The sequence below is a fragment of the Sylvia atricapilla genome, chromosome 3 (assembly GCF_009819655.1).
Source record: "Sylvia atricapilla isolate bSylAtr1 chromosome 3, bSylAtr1.pri, whole genome shotgun sequence".
NCBI lineage: Eukaryota > Metazoa > Chordata > Aves > Passeriformes > Sylviidae > Sylvia > Sylvia atricapilla.
In genome coordinates this window covers 93,912,952-93,930,600 of record NC_089142.1, presented here as the reverse complement: position 1 = coordinate 93,930,600, position 17,649 = coordinate 93,912,952, and the positions used below count along the sequence as shown (strand labels likewise).

The following is a 17,649-nucleotide window of genomic DNA, read 5'->3' as shown; positions in this document are numbered from 1 at the left end:
ATAATAATCGCTGTAGGTTCCTTCCAGCCAAAATTCTCTGTTCTCTATAATTGGCATTTTAAAATGACAGTTGAGGTGCTCAATATTATTTTCGCAGAGTGAAATCCTCTGACTTTCTTGTCCTTTTTCTGTGTTATCCCACCATCTTTCCTTATGTCACTTGTGGAGTTTGTCACATGTAGTATCTTGCAGGGGAGGATCACGTTGAATACTAAGAAAAATTTCTTAAGTGAGATTCATTAAGAATTAGAACAGGCTGCCCAGGAAAGTGGTGGAATTGCCATCCCAGGAGGTGATCAAAAAATGAATGAACAGACGTGTCATTTTTTGATATGGATAAGTGAGTGTGGTGGTGCTCAGTTGAAGGTTGGACTTGATGATCCTGGGGGTCCTTTCTAACTGTGATTTTGGACAGCAGTTTATGGTATTGTGTATTCTGAGGCAAAACTCCTTAGTGTTGAATACTTTTCCATTTTTCTGTGTCCATTAGTTTAGGTCATAATTTCTCAGGCAAAGCAATCTTTGCAAATCAGGAGTACCTTGTCTCTGAGTTGGAGTACCAATCTCTTGTCTCAGAGATTCTATGAACAGGATGCAGTCATCACCTTCTCATCTTACTCAAGCAGTGGTGAAAAGACTTGTAGCCAGAAGAGACATTGGATATTTTTTTAACAGTGAGGTAGCAGATGAGGGTGGGCACGGAGTTTGGGTTTATCTTATTACACCCAAGGTAAGTTTTACAAACAGGAATTTGCATTAACACATTGGGAATCTTACAATTAATCAGCAGTGGGTTTTATGCAAAGATCTCTATGTGTGTACCTTGTGAGTTTAGTTTTATAAACATTCTGTGGCTGTGTGGTAGCTGAAGCCATCTGGGGTGTGTAGAGAAATCTGAACACTGTACTTGGTGATCAGTTGTAACTGTATTCCAAGCAAGTTCATATTCTCATATAAATTGGTGGAAAAACCTAGTTCTGTGCTTTCTATATTATTTTAAAACTGGCAATTTATCAAGTGGATTTTCTTGAAATTTCCATGCTTATTAAATTTCAGATTATGTATTTTGAGTAAGCTGGAAATTTAAACTTGTTTCCATAAGTATGGCTGCAGGTAAACAACCAATTTTAGTCCAGAAAATAGCTTTTGCTTCTGTCAACATGTTGTTTATTTTCTCCCTGAGATAAAAAGTTCAGTTTTCTGATATTTGTACCAAGATAAAGTCTGTAAACAAGATTAATATAGTGTGGAAAAGGTTGTCAGCAGCCCTGGCAAAGGAAATAAGTTGCCTGTACACAGAACATACTGTAAACTGAATAAAAGTGTCAGGTCCACCATGAGATAATGTGATCATGAACCTCTAACAAAGCATGACATAGGCACAGTCCGCTTTTCTTATAGCCACAGTGTAGAAAATGGATTACTATATTCCAGGGATACCCACTGGAATAGCATGAAAACCTCATTTTGAGATTAATGCAGGATATAACTCTCAAGAGCTGAGCCGCATACTTACCTGTAGTTTTAAAGTAACAGTTTAGTTATTAATCTTAAAATTTGGAAATTACATATTAAATACTGGTTTATATTTCCAGGTCTGTCTTTGTGAATGGCCATTTCTGTTTTATTACTAGATGAACTAAGACATTGGAACAGTAGCATTTGGTCAATATTTTATTATCATCCTGTGGTTGAGTAAGGCCTTGATCAGTCTAGTAAAACAGTAAATTCCAACTGGGAATGAAGCAGTAGGTGCTGTTCTCCCATGTAGCTGCTGTGGTTTCCTCTGCTATGATTTGTATTTTTGCATAGATTTTTCAGAGGTAAGATATTACCAATTCTTTTTAATCCCCATCAGCCAGAAAAGCGACAGCACTTCATTGTTTCTCAATTCAGCCCAGAGTGACCTCATTCTTCAGGTTAAAGAAGCAGGTTTTGGTCAAATACTTTAACCATGTGGAGCTCTCAAATTATTCAGTGAGCATTCTTTGAAAGTCTTCCAGACTTGGAGCTCTGACTGCCAAACAGCCTTTTCTCCATTATGACACCAGATTAATAGGGAGGTTTTACTTTCAGAGTTGAGGTCATTGTTCTTTTAATAATGAGAAGGCTGCTTTTATCTGTGTGTCTCCAGCTTATGTACTTTTGGCAAGCCTGAGCCATATAAAGGTACTACCATTGAGTTTTTGTGATCTCCTGTCAAAACTGGAAGAACATCTGACTTCATTCCACCTCTGGTTATCTCCTGTCTATAAAATTATCTCCAAGGAATTAAAAGTTTGTTCCTTTATTCTTTCCATCAGGAATAGTTTGCCTGCTGCTCTGATTCCTTGAGCATGTGTATCATAAGTTCTCTCTTCTGCTTTTACCTATGTGCATATGCACATGAATTAAGCATTTTGCAAAAATAAAAGCAGAGCTGTTGGAATTCATTCTTGAGCAATATCAGAATGCCATCATCTGCAAAAGCCTGCACATGCTCTCATGCATTCTGAGGACCATTCATCAGCTGAGGCTATCACATACTTTAGGTTTCAGTATACATAAAGAACCAGACTATGGTACAGTTTGGTAAAAATTATTTTACCTTGGCTTTCTATCCCATGTCAACTTGAATTTCAAAAGCTTTGTGTTGGGAGAGGTTTCTTTAATAAATGTATTGCTGTCTGAGCCATAAATAAGGACAGTATATTGCCTATGATTTTCAAAACATCTAACTTTCCTTTTTTGGAGGTGAGGTACTTCATGGACTTTAGAGAAAAGTTACTTAGGTCCTTGAAATCTGTAAGTGTCTTTGTGTCTGATATCCAGTCAAAATTGCACATAAAGGATTTTCCTTAAATAGCACTTTCTGCACTCAGACTTTACTTAAAAATTGCAGATATTGCTAATTGTCTTTACTGTATCGTATACGAAATACTTTACTGTATTATATAGGAAATTACTGTCCCTATGTCGTATTTAATGATTGTGATGTATTTTCTTAATAAGCAATCATTATGTGCATATGCTGCCCCGTTATTCAAAGGCTTCTTTTTTCCTTCATGTTTGCATTAGATAGCTCCAGGACCAGGTGGTAGCAGGAAAACAGTTCACTTGTCCCAGGATTCTCTTCACCATGAGTGAGTATCAGTGATGAGAGTTATAACTTTCTTGTTATTGTTTGCTTTACCTCTGGTACCTCTGCCCAAAAGCTACATTTTAGAACTGCACAAACACATGATGAGAGTCTCAGCTCAGTTACACAATGGTCTTTATTTAATAGGAGTACTTACAATCCTTTTTATTTATTTTTTTGTTTCTTAAGAAAACATGAAATTCAGTGCTTTGTAAATGTGTTTTTATTACTTTCTAAGTATCCTTTCCTAAAATACAAACTTGTTTAAGGCTGAATAGAAAAAATGGGATATGTGAAAATACATAAGCATCACACCTTCGAGTCTTTCATGTGATGTATCATGTGAGGAAGAAGTTTATTATAATTTTCACCAAAAGATATTGAATTCGTTATTTAAACATCTGTAAATAGGGAGCATAATTTGCTTTGCTTAGTTACTCTAGTGTGTCATTGCTTTAAACTTATTCTCTTCAGCTGACAACACTTAACAGCATTATTTATTGATTACATCTTTTGAATACTTAGAAGATTACAGTTTCCTTTATTTTTCAAATCAAACTCTAAAACACAGACATACATGATGAGGAAATAGTGTATTTGGAGATACATTTATGTCTTCAGCTCCTACTAGGTGCATCATCCACAGTTTAAAACAAAACTTGTCAAAGTAGTGATACTATAGACATCAGCTCCTCAGCACCTTTTTACGCCAATAATCCACCTCTGTTTCATCTCATATCTTGATAATGTGTGTGTAAATTCAAAAGGTTTTGATTTCATCAGTTTTTTCTACCCTTAAGTAATTCAGCTGTTACTTTATGGGCTTGACTTTTTGCTTATTTTAAAAGAAACAAGCAAACAAATAATACTGTAATTAAGGGAATGGACAGAAAGGTAAAAATCAGTGTCATGTATCACTTTCCCATTAAAAAGGGTCTGATTCTTTTTGTAGGGTTTTTAATATCTAAATACGAGATGCATTCAAATTACTTTGATGTACTTTTTCACTAGAAATATGATTTTTTTTCTTTCTTCTTTTCCTTTTGCAAGTGTGCAGGTTTGTATGATGCTTGCTGCAGCTCCATTCAGATAGTAATTCAGTTCTTTGTGACCACAGTGTGTATGTGAACCAGTATTACAATGCTTTTACTGCTGTTGAGGGAAGAGGCACATCGTGACATCCGTGTGTGTCAAAATCTTACTCCAGATTCCCATCTATGTGAAATAAGGCTGCCAATAGTCACAATTTTGCAGTTGTATGGAGATACAAAGCCACTGGGCTTTCAGAGATGGCATTTTACTTTACTTTAGATCAAAGTCAGACCTCAGTTTGTGAAATAATAAATTAACAGCTATCAGGTGGCCCAAACTACTTTAAAGTCTTTTCAGCTATAATCACTTATAAGTACCACTTCAGTACTAAATATGGAATTACTCTAATTTATGGTGTGTGCTTTGTATTATATAAAAAACCCATCATTTATATATTATTTTAGCTTGTTTGACAAAATATAATTACCTATAAAGCCAGCAGCTACTCAGAAATGAAATTTGTGATGAATTCTTTTGGAGCTGTTACGAACTTGGAGAGTTCAATAAAAATACCCCATTAAAACAAACCCATCGCCAAAGGCTGTGTTTTCCTGGCAGGCAATAAAACACCCAAAAGCACGCACAGACTGGTCATATGACAGCATGTGCTTTGTTAGTTATATTGTTAAACCTGTCTTTTCTTTTTCTCCCACAGTCACTGGTTTAGTCCTGGGGCTAGGAAGGAACATAGCCAGGTAAGAACTGCTTTGATCAAGAACAGTTTACTTGAGATGTATAAAAGAACTTTAACTACCTCTGCTCCAGAGGTAGTGGGCTAATATTTTAAGAAACTGTAAACAAAGCAGGTATAATTTCATTTCTTCTTGTAAGCAAATATAGTAACAGCAGTGCATTTCCAAAATTCTCTTAATTAAAACTCTTTAATTAGTCACCTAATTTCACTTAAGTATTCTTGAGGTTTTAATGTTCAAATGAAAATTCTGATTTTTCTCTAATCATTTTGTCAAATGTGGTATCTCCAAATATTATCTTTGTCAAAATGCTGGAAAGCAAAGCATTTTGCTCCCAAAAATCAAGATATGCAGAACCAGTTACACAAGTGGGGAGGCTTCTACAGGAAGATCTTCAATTCCATTTTTCTGCATTTCATTGGTTACAATGATTACAGCAGTAAAAAAGGAGCTGTTAAATCTCCATCGTGGTTCAGAGATTGATGAAAATATCTTACTATTTAGTCTGTTGAGCCTCTGCAGTGCAGTCCCTGGGAGATCCAGGCCTAGAGATGTGGTTGCAGGAATGTGAAGCCATGTTTAATGTTTGTTTAGTAGCATGGCACTTAGTTCTTTAGCCTATCTTCAGACGTGGAGGAATACCTGTCCTTATGGATGGTAGCATGGTCTAAACAGAACTTACTGTCCAAGACTATAAAATGTGAAAATAAATCTGGTCTCATTTCATAAATGTATAGTTAACTTCAGCTAGTCAATAAAAGTAGAATCAATGCATTGAAATTTAACACAAAAATTCCATTTCTTTAAATTGGAAAAGAATCGATATAACAGTTGATTTCCTTCGATCTGTGCTACTTTTCTGGTACTTTTGCAAATTTAAATAGATTTGGAACTTCAAAAGGAAATAAAAACCTGAAGAGTCTCTGGAAGGTTCATTTTAGGATGATCCATCATGAATACTTGTAGCTTTAGTAAGTCATAGTTTAAATCTTTCCTGTTCCCTTTCTTTTGAACTCTAGAGCAAGCAATACTGTTTACCCCAAACTGCCAGATAAAAACTAGTAGTTTTAGCTGCAAATTGTGAGGTTCCAGCATGTTACAATAAGCTGACACTTAACCCCTAAGTAGACAGCTTTATATTATTCATGTTTAACAGTCATTACTTTGAAATAAATTTCCTAGTGGAAGAAACACCTAAAAAATAATTAGATTACTATGAGTTGGAATAATTTTTCATATATTTTTTTAATATTGATCCCCTCATGTAACAGGGTTAATTGAAGCTGTACCCATTTACTTACTGAAAACATTCTGAGCCAGAAAATAAGCAAATTTCCACAATAAGAAGTACTTCAATGTACATCATACATGCCAGAAGTGTTTTTCAGCCTAGAAGATGAGAAATGTCTGCTTAGCTGGTATAGAATGAATTAGTCCATTTTTCTCAGATAATAGTAAATTTGAGTTAATTTTGTATTTTACATAAGTTTTTTCCTTTCCTATGAGCTTGTGTTTTCAGAGCTTATCAAAAGTTAACTGAATTTTTAACTTACAGATTACTAAGGAATTGTGAAGTAGAGCTAATGTCACAATTACAGATTTCACTGGTGCATAATGGGTTTGAGGTTTTTTTTAAAGACAGAAAAAGAAAAGAAATGAGTGTGATGGTGTAATGTAATTTTGACAACCAATGAAATTCTCACTACATTTATTTATATCATAAACTATTTTACTGCATCTGAGAACTAGATAGTTGAAATGACAAGGACCATTCCTTGTAAAAGGGGGAAGCTGTAGAGAGTTGGGGAAAAGTTGCTCAGTTTTTCAGACTGGTGGCATTTTTTGGAGTCCATTCTCATTTACAACATTAAGGTGTGGTTGGCTGAGTTTTAAAGTTGATTATTTCCTAATTTCCACGGGATTTTTAAGTGTTTTTGCTGCGAATATTAGGTCCATTGACCTCTATTTTGTTTCTAAACAGTCTTTCATTTTATTTTTTATTCAATATATGAAACATTTCAAGCAACGTTTTATACTGTCTGATTTTAATTTCTTTAGTATAGCATTCTGATGGGGTTTTTTTAACTTAGTGCACCTTGACTCATCTGACAAACATCATAATGCTGAAAATAGTCTTTTGAGTGTTGGAGATAATCTGAATGAAAAGTCTTAGTTATCTAAGAATAAAAATAAATGACAGCTTGTTTCAAAAGCTGAGGCATCATTTCATTTAAGCAAATCTTTCACTACTCCTACTTCCTCACTATTACAGGAAGCTTTAATACTGTGTTTTTGTTGATTCTGCAGCTGGCAAATTACTAAAGCTCCTGGGGCTTAGAAGAGTTTATAACTGTTTCATAACTGCTTAGACACAAGTGCTAACCTGAATAGTTTTTTGTAAATTGTGTGTCCTCCACTTGTAATGATACAACTTCAAAAATTTAAACTGAAATTGTGAAAATTATAAAATTTTACACATGCAGTAATTGTGAAATCATGAATTGCGTAGCTTTCTGTTATGCTTTGAAAATGCTTTAATTCTTATATTTTCAATTATTTAGCCATTTTAAATTAGTGAATATATATATATATATTTACAGATTAACTACTATTGTATAATTCTATTAATACTCATCTCAAAAGTCATGGGTGAAAGCTATTGACAGTTTACTCAAGAGAGGAAACAACTGCATTGTCTGGATAGAAATTCTAAAAAGCAAATAAAGGCATTGTTTGTGAGATTCTTCTGAACATGTTTTATTTTTTTAACAGCTTCAGCTCTTGCGAGACAACCGCTCAGAGAGGGGACACAAGAAGAACAACTCTGTAAAAACAGCCAGCAGGTAAGTTAATGTGGTATTTTAGTCCAGTTTCTGAATTTGGTAATTCCTCAGATCTTTATATAAAAACCACACTATTCTTTTGGGGTATTTTCAGAGGTCTTCTGGGGGGTTTTGTGCCTTACTTTCAAGGATATATATATATATATATATATATATATTTTTTTTTTTTTTTTTTTTTTTTGGTATGGCATAATCTTTGCATTATATATCAGTATTAGACCTTTTTTGGTGACTGTGCAGCTGCATCTACCAAACTTGAGCTCTTTAGAACATCAGAATTAAATGTATGCTAAAGCAAAGTTTGTGCTTCTGGCTGTAAGTTAAGCACTGGAAACAGCTAAAATTATATTGTGCATATCTGAAATCAAGAAGGTAACTCAAATACTATAACACCTAAATTGTTCTTATATTTTGACAATAAACATTCCATTGTGAAGACTTCATAAAAACAAATCTAATTCTATTCGCCATCTTCTTTCCTTCCCCTCAAAAGACAAAAAAATTCATGACTGAATCTACTGATTTAGGATTCTGTTTCTAGAGGGGATTTTTTTAGGTACAAGTCACCTGCTGAATCTATTCTACCAAATAATTATTTTAATTCTAGCTTTTTTTCAAATGAGAAACTGCAGAAATGTTTCTCTTGCTATGCACAACACCTTACACAGTTTTTATGTTGTCCTGTAAAGATGGAATGTGCTATCAAATTACTTTCTTAAAAAAGTTGTAATGAATTTATATCAGCATGTAATTCTGTGGTACCAGTTGGGACAATTTTCTGTCAAGCAGTTGACTTCTAGTATATATGTGGTCACTCAGACACAAGTTTTTAATATTCTTAGGTACTCACCTTGCTGATTTTTAATATTGTTAGGTACTCACCTGGGAAAGGAGACCAATATTTTTTTAAAATATATTTATTAAATAGGAATCTATTCCATTGTATACTAGTTCTAGTTACATGCTCTCAAACATAGGTTACAGAAGCGTCAGTCGTTCAGCTATAGAAATTTTGATTATCTTTGTTTATCAAACCTTATATATTAAAATTCTGAAAAATTCTGCGTAGATTTTTCTGGCAAGTTTGCTTGTTAAATGATATTTTCACTCTGAGTTTTAGAATGAGTTAACTTTAGATAGAATTTTCACCATAAAAACACTTCTACTATGAGACTGCTCCCACCAAACTGTGTGTTTAAAGTGGGTATAAAGTGAGCAGTTAGAAACAGATTATATTCAGAGTCATTTTAGGATCTTTTTTTATGCTGTAATCAAGTAAAACAGAGTTTGAGGAATTCAGAATCATAAGTTATGTGTTCGTTATCCTGACCAGTGAAGCTCTTGGGAACTGATATTTACCTTCACAAGCAGTAAGAATAGAGATCTGTAAAATGATATTGAAAACCTGAAGTGATCTTCAAACTCTCTTCATATCCAGTCAACAGAACTTATAGACTCTTATCAATTTACAGTATTATTACAGAATTTATTACTCTTATTGATTAACAATAGACTCTTATCCCAATAAACATGTGTCAGGTTTGTGTAGAAGTAATAGGTGGCAAATCCAAGACTGAAGATGGGCATTTTCCAAAAAAATATCTGTATTGTTCAAGTAGAGCTTACATAAACTAATATTACTATGTATTACAATGTACATAAAGCCACAGTCCAGATTCATCCAAATGAGTCAGGTTGTTTCAAAATAATTATTTGTGCTCTTTCAGAACTATTTATGCTCTTTGACCATTCTTTCTGTCTACCATAGAAACTTGAAGTGACTTTAAAAAATTTTCAAAATACAACAAAAATCATATTTTTAATAGGCCATCTGCTGTCTTGGAATCTCAAAGTATGCAGTCTTGTTTACAAGACATATAGTAAAAATACATGGACACTTCAAGCTAACTCAGATGAGTAATCCCCTTGGAAAGATGCATACAAAAAGTAGTGGCTGTGACCTTACAATCCCTTACTCCTTGTTGCTAAATGCAGTGAGAGAACAGCGGCAGTGGACAAGTTTTGAACATTCTATAAAATTACTGTACTTATCCAGCATCCAGTCTAATCTGTTTTTTTTGCAAGACTGAATTTCCCTGAGTCTATTCTGTATAGCTTTCAGGTATCTGTATTGTTTGTTTTGCCATTATGGAAGAGCTTGTTTCTAGTTTTCATATGTGTATTGAGGTGTGTACCTACACACATTTTTCTGTGCTTGCCTTGACTTTTCTTACCCCTTTTGGATGACTGAACACAGTTCTTGTCTCAGCGTGTAAATATATAAATACCCTTATTACATTAGATCAGTGGTTTGTGGAATAATTTACTCGGTAAATACATCAGAAAGGTGTGCAGCTCAAAACATGGCAGTGGTCTGCAGCTCTTGTGGTGTCTGGGATGAGCTTTACTGTACTGGGTTTAATGTCTTAGGTTCCTTCTGTCAAAATTAATGATAATTATCTAATCCTGCACAAACGAACACGAACTTTCGCCAGTGGCAAGATAATTAGATTGTAGAGAGGTGTTGATATGGCTGCTGATGGGCCACATGTTAAAGAAGGGCACAGTCCTGCACCACGAAACTTAAAACCAGGATAGATCATATTACACTGATACAATTCAATATATCTGTTTAGGCTACCTATATAGGTAAGATCTAATCTGCAAACACCTAGTTTTCCCATTCATTATTTAAATTATTAACAGTACCAAAAAATACTCTTTTAAAAGCTGCATTTCCTCTCCTGTAGAGCCTTGAAAAAGTTCTCTGTTTACATTACCTTTCTGCATTAGGATGGGACTAGTCTCCTTCCCAAATCAGCTACACTGCTTAAAGGTGATAGATAATTCTTCCAGCTGCTTATTTTCACCCCCTATTCTTTTGCCACTAAAGAAGGGTTTTTTTCTGAATTTTTTAATACACTTTGGACAAAACTGGTTAGCTCAACTCACCTATTTAAATTAAATTGGCTGGTATTGTACAAACCATATTAAGGCGTGCTCACATGATTTCTTCCTCCAGCAGAGCTGTGGAGATGATAATCTCCAGCAGATGTGTGATAACAAATAGCTTGGGATAGTAATGTCTTCATCTGGCGCAGTTGTTAGCAGACCAAATGTCTGTCTGTAGCCCGAGGCTGTGGGCAAACAATTGCACATGATTGAGTTATGGGGAGTTAACAAGTTGCTGCTTGGCAGCTGAACTGCCAGAGCTGATCGTGGGCTCTTTGCCTGCTCTCCTCATGAGGTAAAATATGTTTTCTTAAGTCACTTCCTTAAAATTTTACCAAAAAAAAAAAAATTGCCTGAAGGAGATTCCCCATGGCTCAGAGATTCCTTTGATCAGCAGTGGGGACAGCGTTGAGGGATATTTTGCTGAACTGCTGTAACATAATTTTGAACATGTGATTTCATTGTTTACTATGGGGGGGGACCTCCATCACACAACTGTCTCCCTGTCTTTAAATACATAATGTACTTATCCTCACCATACCCTTATGAAGAGGGGAAGTACCTTTGTCCTCATTTGACAGAAAAACCAGAATACTTGAAGGTATATTTTGCCTTTGGTCATACAGTTGATGCCATAATTAGGTAATTCATGCTGTAATCTGGAAGCAAGAGAATTGCAGGTTGGGAAAACTGTGGACTCTGAATAAGTTACTCTTGTGTAATTATTTCCCTTACATAGAGGTCTTGTGTCGTATTTCTTTTGTAGTGTGCTTCTGTTAAGTACCATGAGTAATTTCATCTACATATTTATTTTTTTCTTACTGTATTGTAACTATAATTTGATACCTGAATGCCTGAATTGAGAAACTGAAAGAAAAATAGCTTCCACATTTTTGCCATTTAGTAATTTTTTGGGGTTGAATCTTGATAATTCTATATTTGCTTTCCACGAGCCAGTGTTCCCCGAGAGACCTCCAAAAGAGGAAAATAAAAAAATCTACTTTTAGTTTATATGCAGTTCAGTCCTGGCTTGAAAGAAGGCTAAGTCATACTCATGAAAGTGATTTCAAGGTGGAGTAGAATTTTACATGTCAGGTTTCAGCTATGTAATTGAGATTGTGTTAAGAATTTAATCAATGTGTGCCAGTCCTCCAGCAATCACCTGAGCTGACCAGAAGTCTTTGAAGTCTTCTCCTGCCATGGTGAACAGCACAGACTGAAATTCCCCATGTTTTTTGTGACCCTCGCTTTCCCTAATTGTTCTCAGTCCAGTTTAAATTTATGCCTTGTGCTAATACAAGAGGATTACTCTCATGTGTTTTCACTTTTAACTGTTCTCTGTGAATTAGTATTTAAAGAAAGCTTGTAAGAGAAAAAATGACAGCAAACCAGAGAAAAGGTTTTCAAAAGTGTGTCATTGTTTTGGTTAAAATTGCAACTTGCAGTCTTTCCCATTTTTAAAGGATAAACCCTATTTGTGCGTTTGTACAGCACTAGTTCATCTCCATCTGATGATACAGAACATGGTACTTTCTTACACAGATGTGACAAATAACATTACAGCTGCTCTTTATTTGATCTTCTAAAGAGACAAAGATGTGCAAGGATTCTGCCTGCTCCCTCTTTCCCATCGTGTCATCTGTTGTTTGGGAAAGAGTCCTAATTTGCAACAGATACAAAACTATTTGTCGAGGTGCAGGTTTGCCAAAAATAAATGAAACCATTAATTACTACATTTTTTGAGCAGCTGTTAATGGATTGGGATAAGAAAACTGTACATTAGACTACTGGTTAATTACAAGAACTGTAATTGTTTAATGTGGCTTTTGCGAAATGAAATTACAATACCAGACGAGGTAAATTCAGCCAGTTTTTGGAAATTATACACAAGCACGTGCACATACTTATACTGCAGAAAAGCAAAGGAATGCATAGCTGTTTTATTAGGTGATTTGCTTCTGCAATCATATGAACACACATTCTCAACAAAAATACTTTATTTTAAAGTCATATTTAAACATGGCTTTTAATTCAAGTGTAAAATTATTAAAGGTAGTGAGTTAATGTCTTGTAACCCCAGAGCTAATAATGCAGGAGATTCAGATACAACATTAAAATCCAAATGTGTTTACATCATTAGAAATTAACAACTAAGCAGTTTTATCTCCTCTTTGGAGTGCCATGAAGCAGTAACTGTGCTGTTATGATTGCTGCTTAATAATATTTGCAGTTCCAGATTAAATTATGTGAATGTTTGAGGACACATTGCTTCCCTCCCTTGCTGTCACCCTCAGGGACAACATTATTCCATCAGTTTGGTATTTTTCTTCTGTGGAAAGGATAGAAGATGGTGCAGTTTTGGGAGAGGGCAATTCTCGATTGAGTTTTCTCTACTGTAGCATTATTTTTAAGGTGCTGAAAAGATTTTCACTTAGGAGAGGAAGACAGGGCAATGAGAGTTTACTTGTTTCAAAATGTAGCTAGTGTGTGATGCTTTAATTTTATGGAAATCTTCAAGCCTCAGTAGTGGTTCATGGATAGATTAAAAGTATTGAATAAATGCTGATTAGTCACCTAGTGCCTTGAAAGTATCATCTTTTAACTTGCATAATGAAAACGTATGTAAAAATAGCTGAAATTTTGAACTGTGTTCTGTTTGGCAAATACATTTTTCCATGTAATCTGAGCAGATTTTTTTCCATCTTTAATGTAAAACTACAATCTGACTTTTTTTATTCTTGCACTAGAATCTAATATGCTTTATAATGTACAAGCTGCTAAATGGCACTGAAATTTTGTCAGTTAAAATTGAATTCCAGGTACTTGAGAGTATGTTAACTAACAGGAAGTTATGTTTTCTTGATTTTAAAAACATGTAAAAATAAAATTAAAAAAAAAAATCAGATAACCTCTAGAAATTATGTACTTCTGCATCCTCCTGATATACTATCTGGATTAAATTTTTCACCTGAATGAACTGATAGCAAATTTGTCAGTTTGAAGTAACCAAATTTTAGCACATGATGTGCTTGTTTCTCTCGTTCAGCTGCATTAGATGCTCTGTCTTTCTCTCCCTTTGCACAGGTTTGTGCTCCACAGCTCAAGCTTTGTTTGTCTCATCTTACTAATGCCATAAGGATAAAGTTAGTTTGGGCTTCAGAGGTCTGAAGACCCTTCCTGCTGTGTAAGGTCTGAGGAGGAGTTGTGCACAGGTGCTTGCACTGTCATTCCACTAACTGTTTAACCTGTGGTTAAGCAGTGAAGGAGGTTGTTTTGCACTCCAGATTTTCACCACTCATCTGTCCCATCATCTCCCCCACCATGAGAAATTTGGTTTTGTCTCTCTGTGTTTCTCCACAAAGGCACGTGAAAGCTGGATATTGTAAGGATGAAGATGAATGGCCATGCATGAAGGAGGGTTTCCCTCCTTGCGGTTTTATTGCACAATAAATTGGGCAGTTTTCAGGTTCCTACTAATCTCGAAAGAATCCCTGAATATCATATGTGTAAATCAGTATCCTCTGGTGCACCTTAACTAAAATAAACACGTTGACTTCTATTTAGGCTGATTCTGCGTAGTGAGAGAAGGAGCTCAGAAGAAAATTTGAATAGTTTGCTTCAAATTGCATAGAACTTTCATGTTTTGTCTTCCATTTTTGAGCTACTGTATTACATACTTGGATTTTTAGTGTTGCTTCTTATTCCTTACCTATTTTAAAAGATTTTGGACACAACACTAATGCTTGCAATAATTTAACCTAACTCCATATTACTGTAATTCAGAACTTTAATATGTGGCTTTTAAAATCTTTTGAAAAAAATACATTTCTTCTGTACTGAGCTTATTTAGTGAATATCATTCTTGGTAAACAAATAGGTTTACCTGGAAGAAATAGTGTACCCGAATATATTAAGAAGTCCTTCCATTAAAGTATCTGTTCAGATCCATGTTTACTGCTCAAGTCATAAAGGTATTTTCTAAATCACTTCAGAGCTGGATTGAGGCCCATATCTCTCAAATAGCAGCAATGTTGTTGCAAGATGAAGAAGAAACCAAAGAATATTTGCTTTAGAATTTGTGAAACAATGATGTCCTGTGGCAGGATGGCATTCTATTACTGCAGCCTATTTTCAAACTACATTTCACCATTGTATAAATAAGAGCATTATTATTATCATGCATTTCTTCACCCAAAACAATAATGGAACTTGACATAAAAGATATTTAGAAATATTCTAGATTAATGTGAAATTTATATTCTAAGTTCATATAAATATTAATTTGTATATTGAAAATGTGAAATCATGTCATTTGTTGAAGAAAACTGAAAGTTTTTGCTATCTAATTCTTGACAGAAATGTATTTTTTGGGTTTATTCCTCAGTGTTCCTTGGTGACTTGTTTGTACACCAAGATATTGGTTTGGATTTGCCTTTGTGTAATTCATATACTTTTGATCAATTCCAACTCATGCCCAATTATATTACACTAAATTAACATAATTCAACAGATGTTGATATTTAAATGTTTTCTGGCATTCACATCTTGGACAGCTGTCTTAGAGCTTGGGGAAAAGGCAAACATTTAGAGTTAAATGCTGAACATATGCTTAAATTACTAATTAGAACCAAGAAAAAACAATGCATTATCCTTTCTGAGGGCAGTAGGCCTTTACTACAGAACTATTTTTTTAGGGTCTCTTTTCACAAATAAAAATGCATGAGTGACTTGAGTGTGGGTGTCAAATCATACATAGTGATGCAGGTTTTTATTTTCCATCATGTGCACTACAATTGTGCCAGTGTGGAGTTGAATGGGTTGGTTTCTAGTGTTCAGATAAATTTTGGACAACTACTGTGTTTGCATGACAAAAGTGCTGCTAAAGATAACAGCAAGGAATGTGTTAGGATATTAGTATTTATTAAGTGATGAGCTAAGCTCATGGGCCAGGGAAAGATTGTATTCTAGTCATAATAGGATTGTACCAGGGCCTTCAGTAATACAGGTATGTCACCCATATGCTTGAAGTTATGTTGTGAACAGATTGGCATTGTATGAAAGGAGTTTGATAGAGTTGCATGGGTTTATCACATCTTTTTAAGATGTAATAAAAAGGAAATAAAGTGCATAGCTCTTCTGGTTAACGTAATGGTTTTCACACTTGCAGAAGTAGGTGAAGCAATCTATTATATAGATGATGTCATTCTTTAGCCAAGTTTGAAGAAAAGCTTTACTGTTTGTAAAGGATGAGGAGGAATCAAGCATGGCACAGATTTCACCTGAGTGTTGTCTGAGAAAAGTGACAAGAAAGTGAAAGCAAAAGAAGGCAGGTGGACAAGGAACCATCCCTCTCTACTTCTCCATGGGACATGCATTACTGCACATGCCACCCTTCTCTGGGTGTTCAAGTAGATACCAGGGGTTGCATTCATATTTTGACAAGCTGTGTACCACAAAGGAAAGAGGATATCTGTCTTTATAAATTTCCTTAACCATTGTTTTTCTTGTATTTTTCCTCAGAAACAAACGTGCCTTGCATATTTCAGTGTAATATTATGAAATCATCATGCATCTGATCTGTGGTTATAGCGATACCCATGCCAGAGGCAAAGATTAGGTATTCATTATACCTAGATAATACCAAATAGTCTTCCCAAATTTGCAGCCCCAGTTACTTAGTGCATGTGTTTGGAGTGATACATTTTAATTTAATCCATACTTCTGGAGGCTCAATCAAATGGTAATGTAGAATTTTATGTTTGTCTTAATTTAATTAGCTATTAGTGTTATGAGATGTTTAGAAAGACTTATATAATATGGTTTTAATGGTGTTTACCTCTAAACTTAGCATAAACTGTTCTGTTGACTCCAATGCTCTTGAAGCCATTGTCTGCCACTTGTGGTAATTTAGGAATGATCAGTAAGAGTTAAAGTTCCTCCAGACTCCCTTATTTAAGCAGCACTAATGGATGTGTTCCACTGGCCACCAGATACAGCAGTGTCTGTGTTTTAAGCTGTGTAAAAACAAGATAGGCTGTACCACAGGTCCATTCTGTGTGAGGAGAATCATTTATGTGATATTTTTGTGTAAAAGATACTTAAATAATGGGACGTTTGTTCAGAGTATTGTTTGATTTTTATAAAATTGAGCTGTTGCACACATTCAATTTTTAAATCATTTTATTATCTTGTTTTTCTGGGTTCCACAGCTGAGTTCTGTTTTCTCCATCCTTAACTGCTGCTGTATGGAACACTGTGTAACATTCCTTCTCACTCTCCCTGCTTCATTTCAGTTTGTATGAAATTGTCTGGTAATTTCAAGCTTAAAGTGAGTTAAGTCATCCCTACTGCATTCTGTCTACAATCATATCCATATGAATATCTATTTTTTATCCATATTTAAATAGAATTGACAGTTTCAGTTAGATTTCCCCTTCAAAATAATTCTCTCAAGTCCTGTCTGAAATACAAACCTGTCAACTTTTGACTTTCTGTGATGTCTTGTGAAAGAAGTTTACTTAAAAACTTTTGTCAAGCCTCTCCATTAGCTGAAGCATTCAGTGGTGATAAACTTGCAGAGTTCTACAGCCATCTGCAGGAATGCACTGATACTGTGGCAGAGCAGGGTATCACTGTTTACTGTGTGTTTCTTCCTCAGATGAGAGATGTTAATAGCAGTATAATGGATAGGCATGTATTGATCATTACCGATTCATCTAATTATGGAATAGAAATCAGTCTTCTTGAAAAACATTATTACATCATAATAATGTGCTGTATCAGATTTTCCAAGTTAGTGTACAGAAATTTGGTAAGTACTGTTAAACAAAATAACGGTCCCCCACGCCTGCCCTCATTAGTAAATTTTGATTTGTTTTTTTATTCCCGGGATGATGATGAGTACAGAAGCAAGTAATAAACCAGAGAAGTAGAACACATGCTCAGGAGTATC

General features: G+C 34.8%; 1 protein-coding gene across 1 annotated transcript in view; it reads left to right on the top strand.

Moving 5' to 3' along the window:
* GPATCH2 (G-patch domain containing 2) overlaps positions 1–17,649 on the top strand; it is a 118,911-nt gene that overhangs the window by 81,525 nt on the left and 19,737 nt on the right. Inside the window, exons 6-8 of the mRNA XM_066316212.1 lie at positions 3,058–3,122; positions 4,866–4,905; positions 7,675–7,745. Of these exons, the coding sequence (XP_066172309.1) occupies positions 3,058–3,122; positions 4,866–4,905; positions 7,675–7,745 (176 nt within the window). The remainder of the gene's footprint in view (positions 1–3,057; positions 3,123–4,865; positions 4,906–7,674; positions 7,746–17,649) is intronic.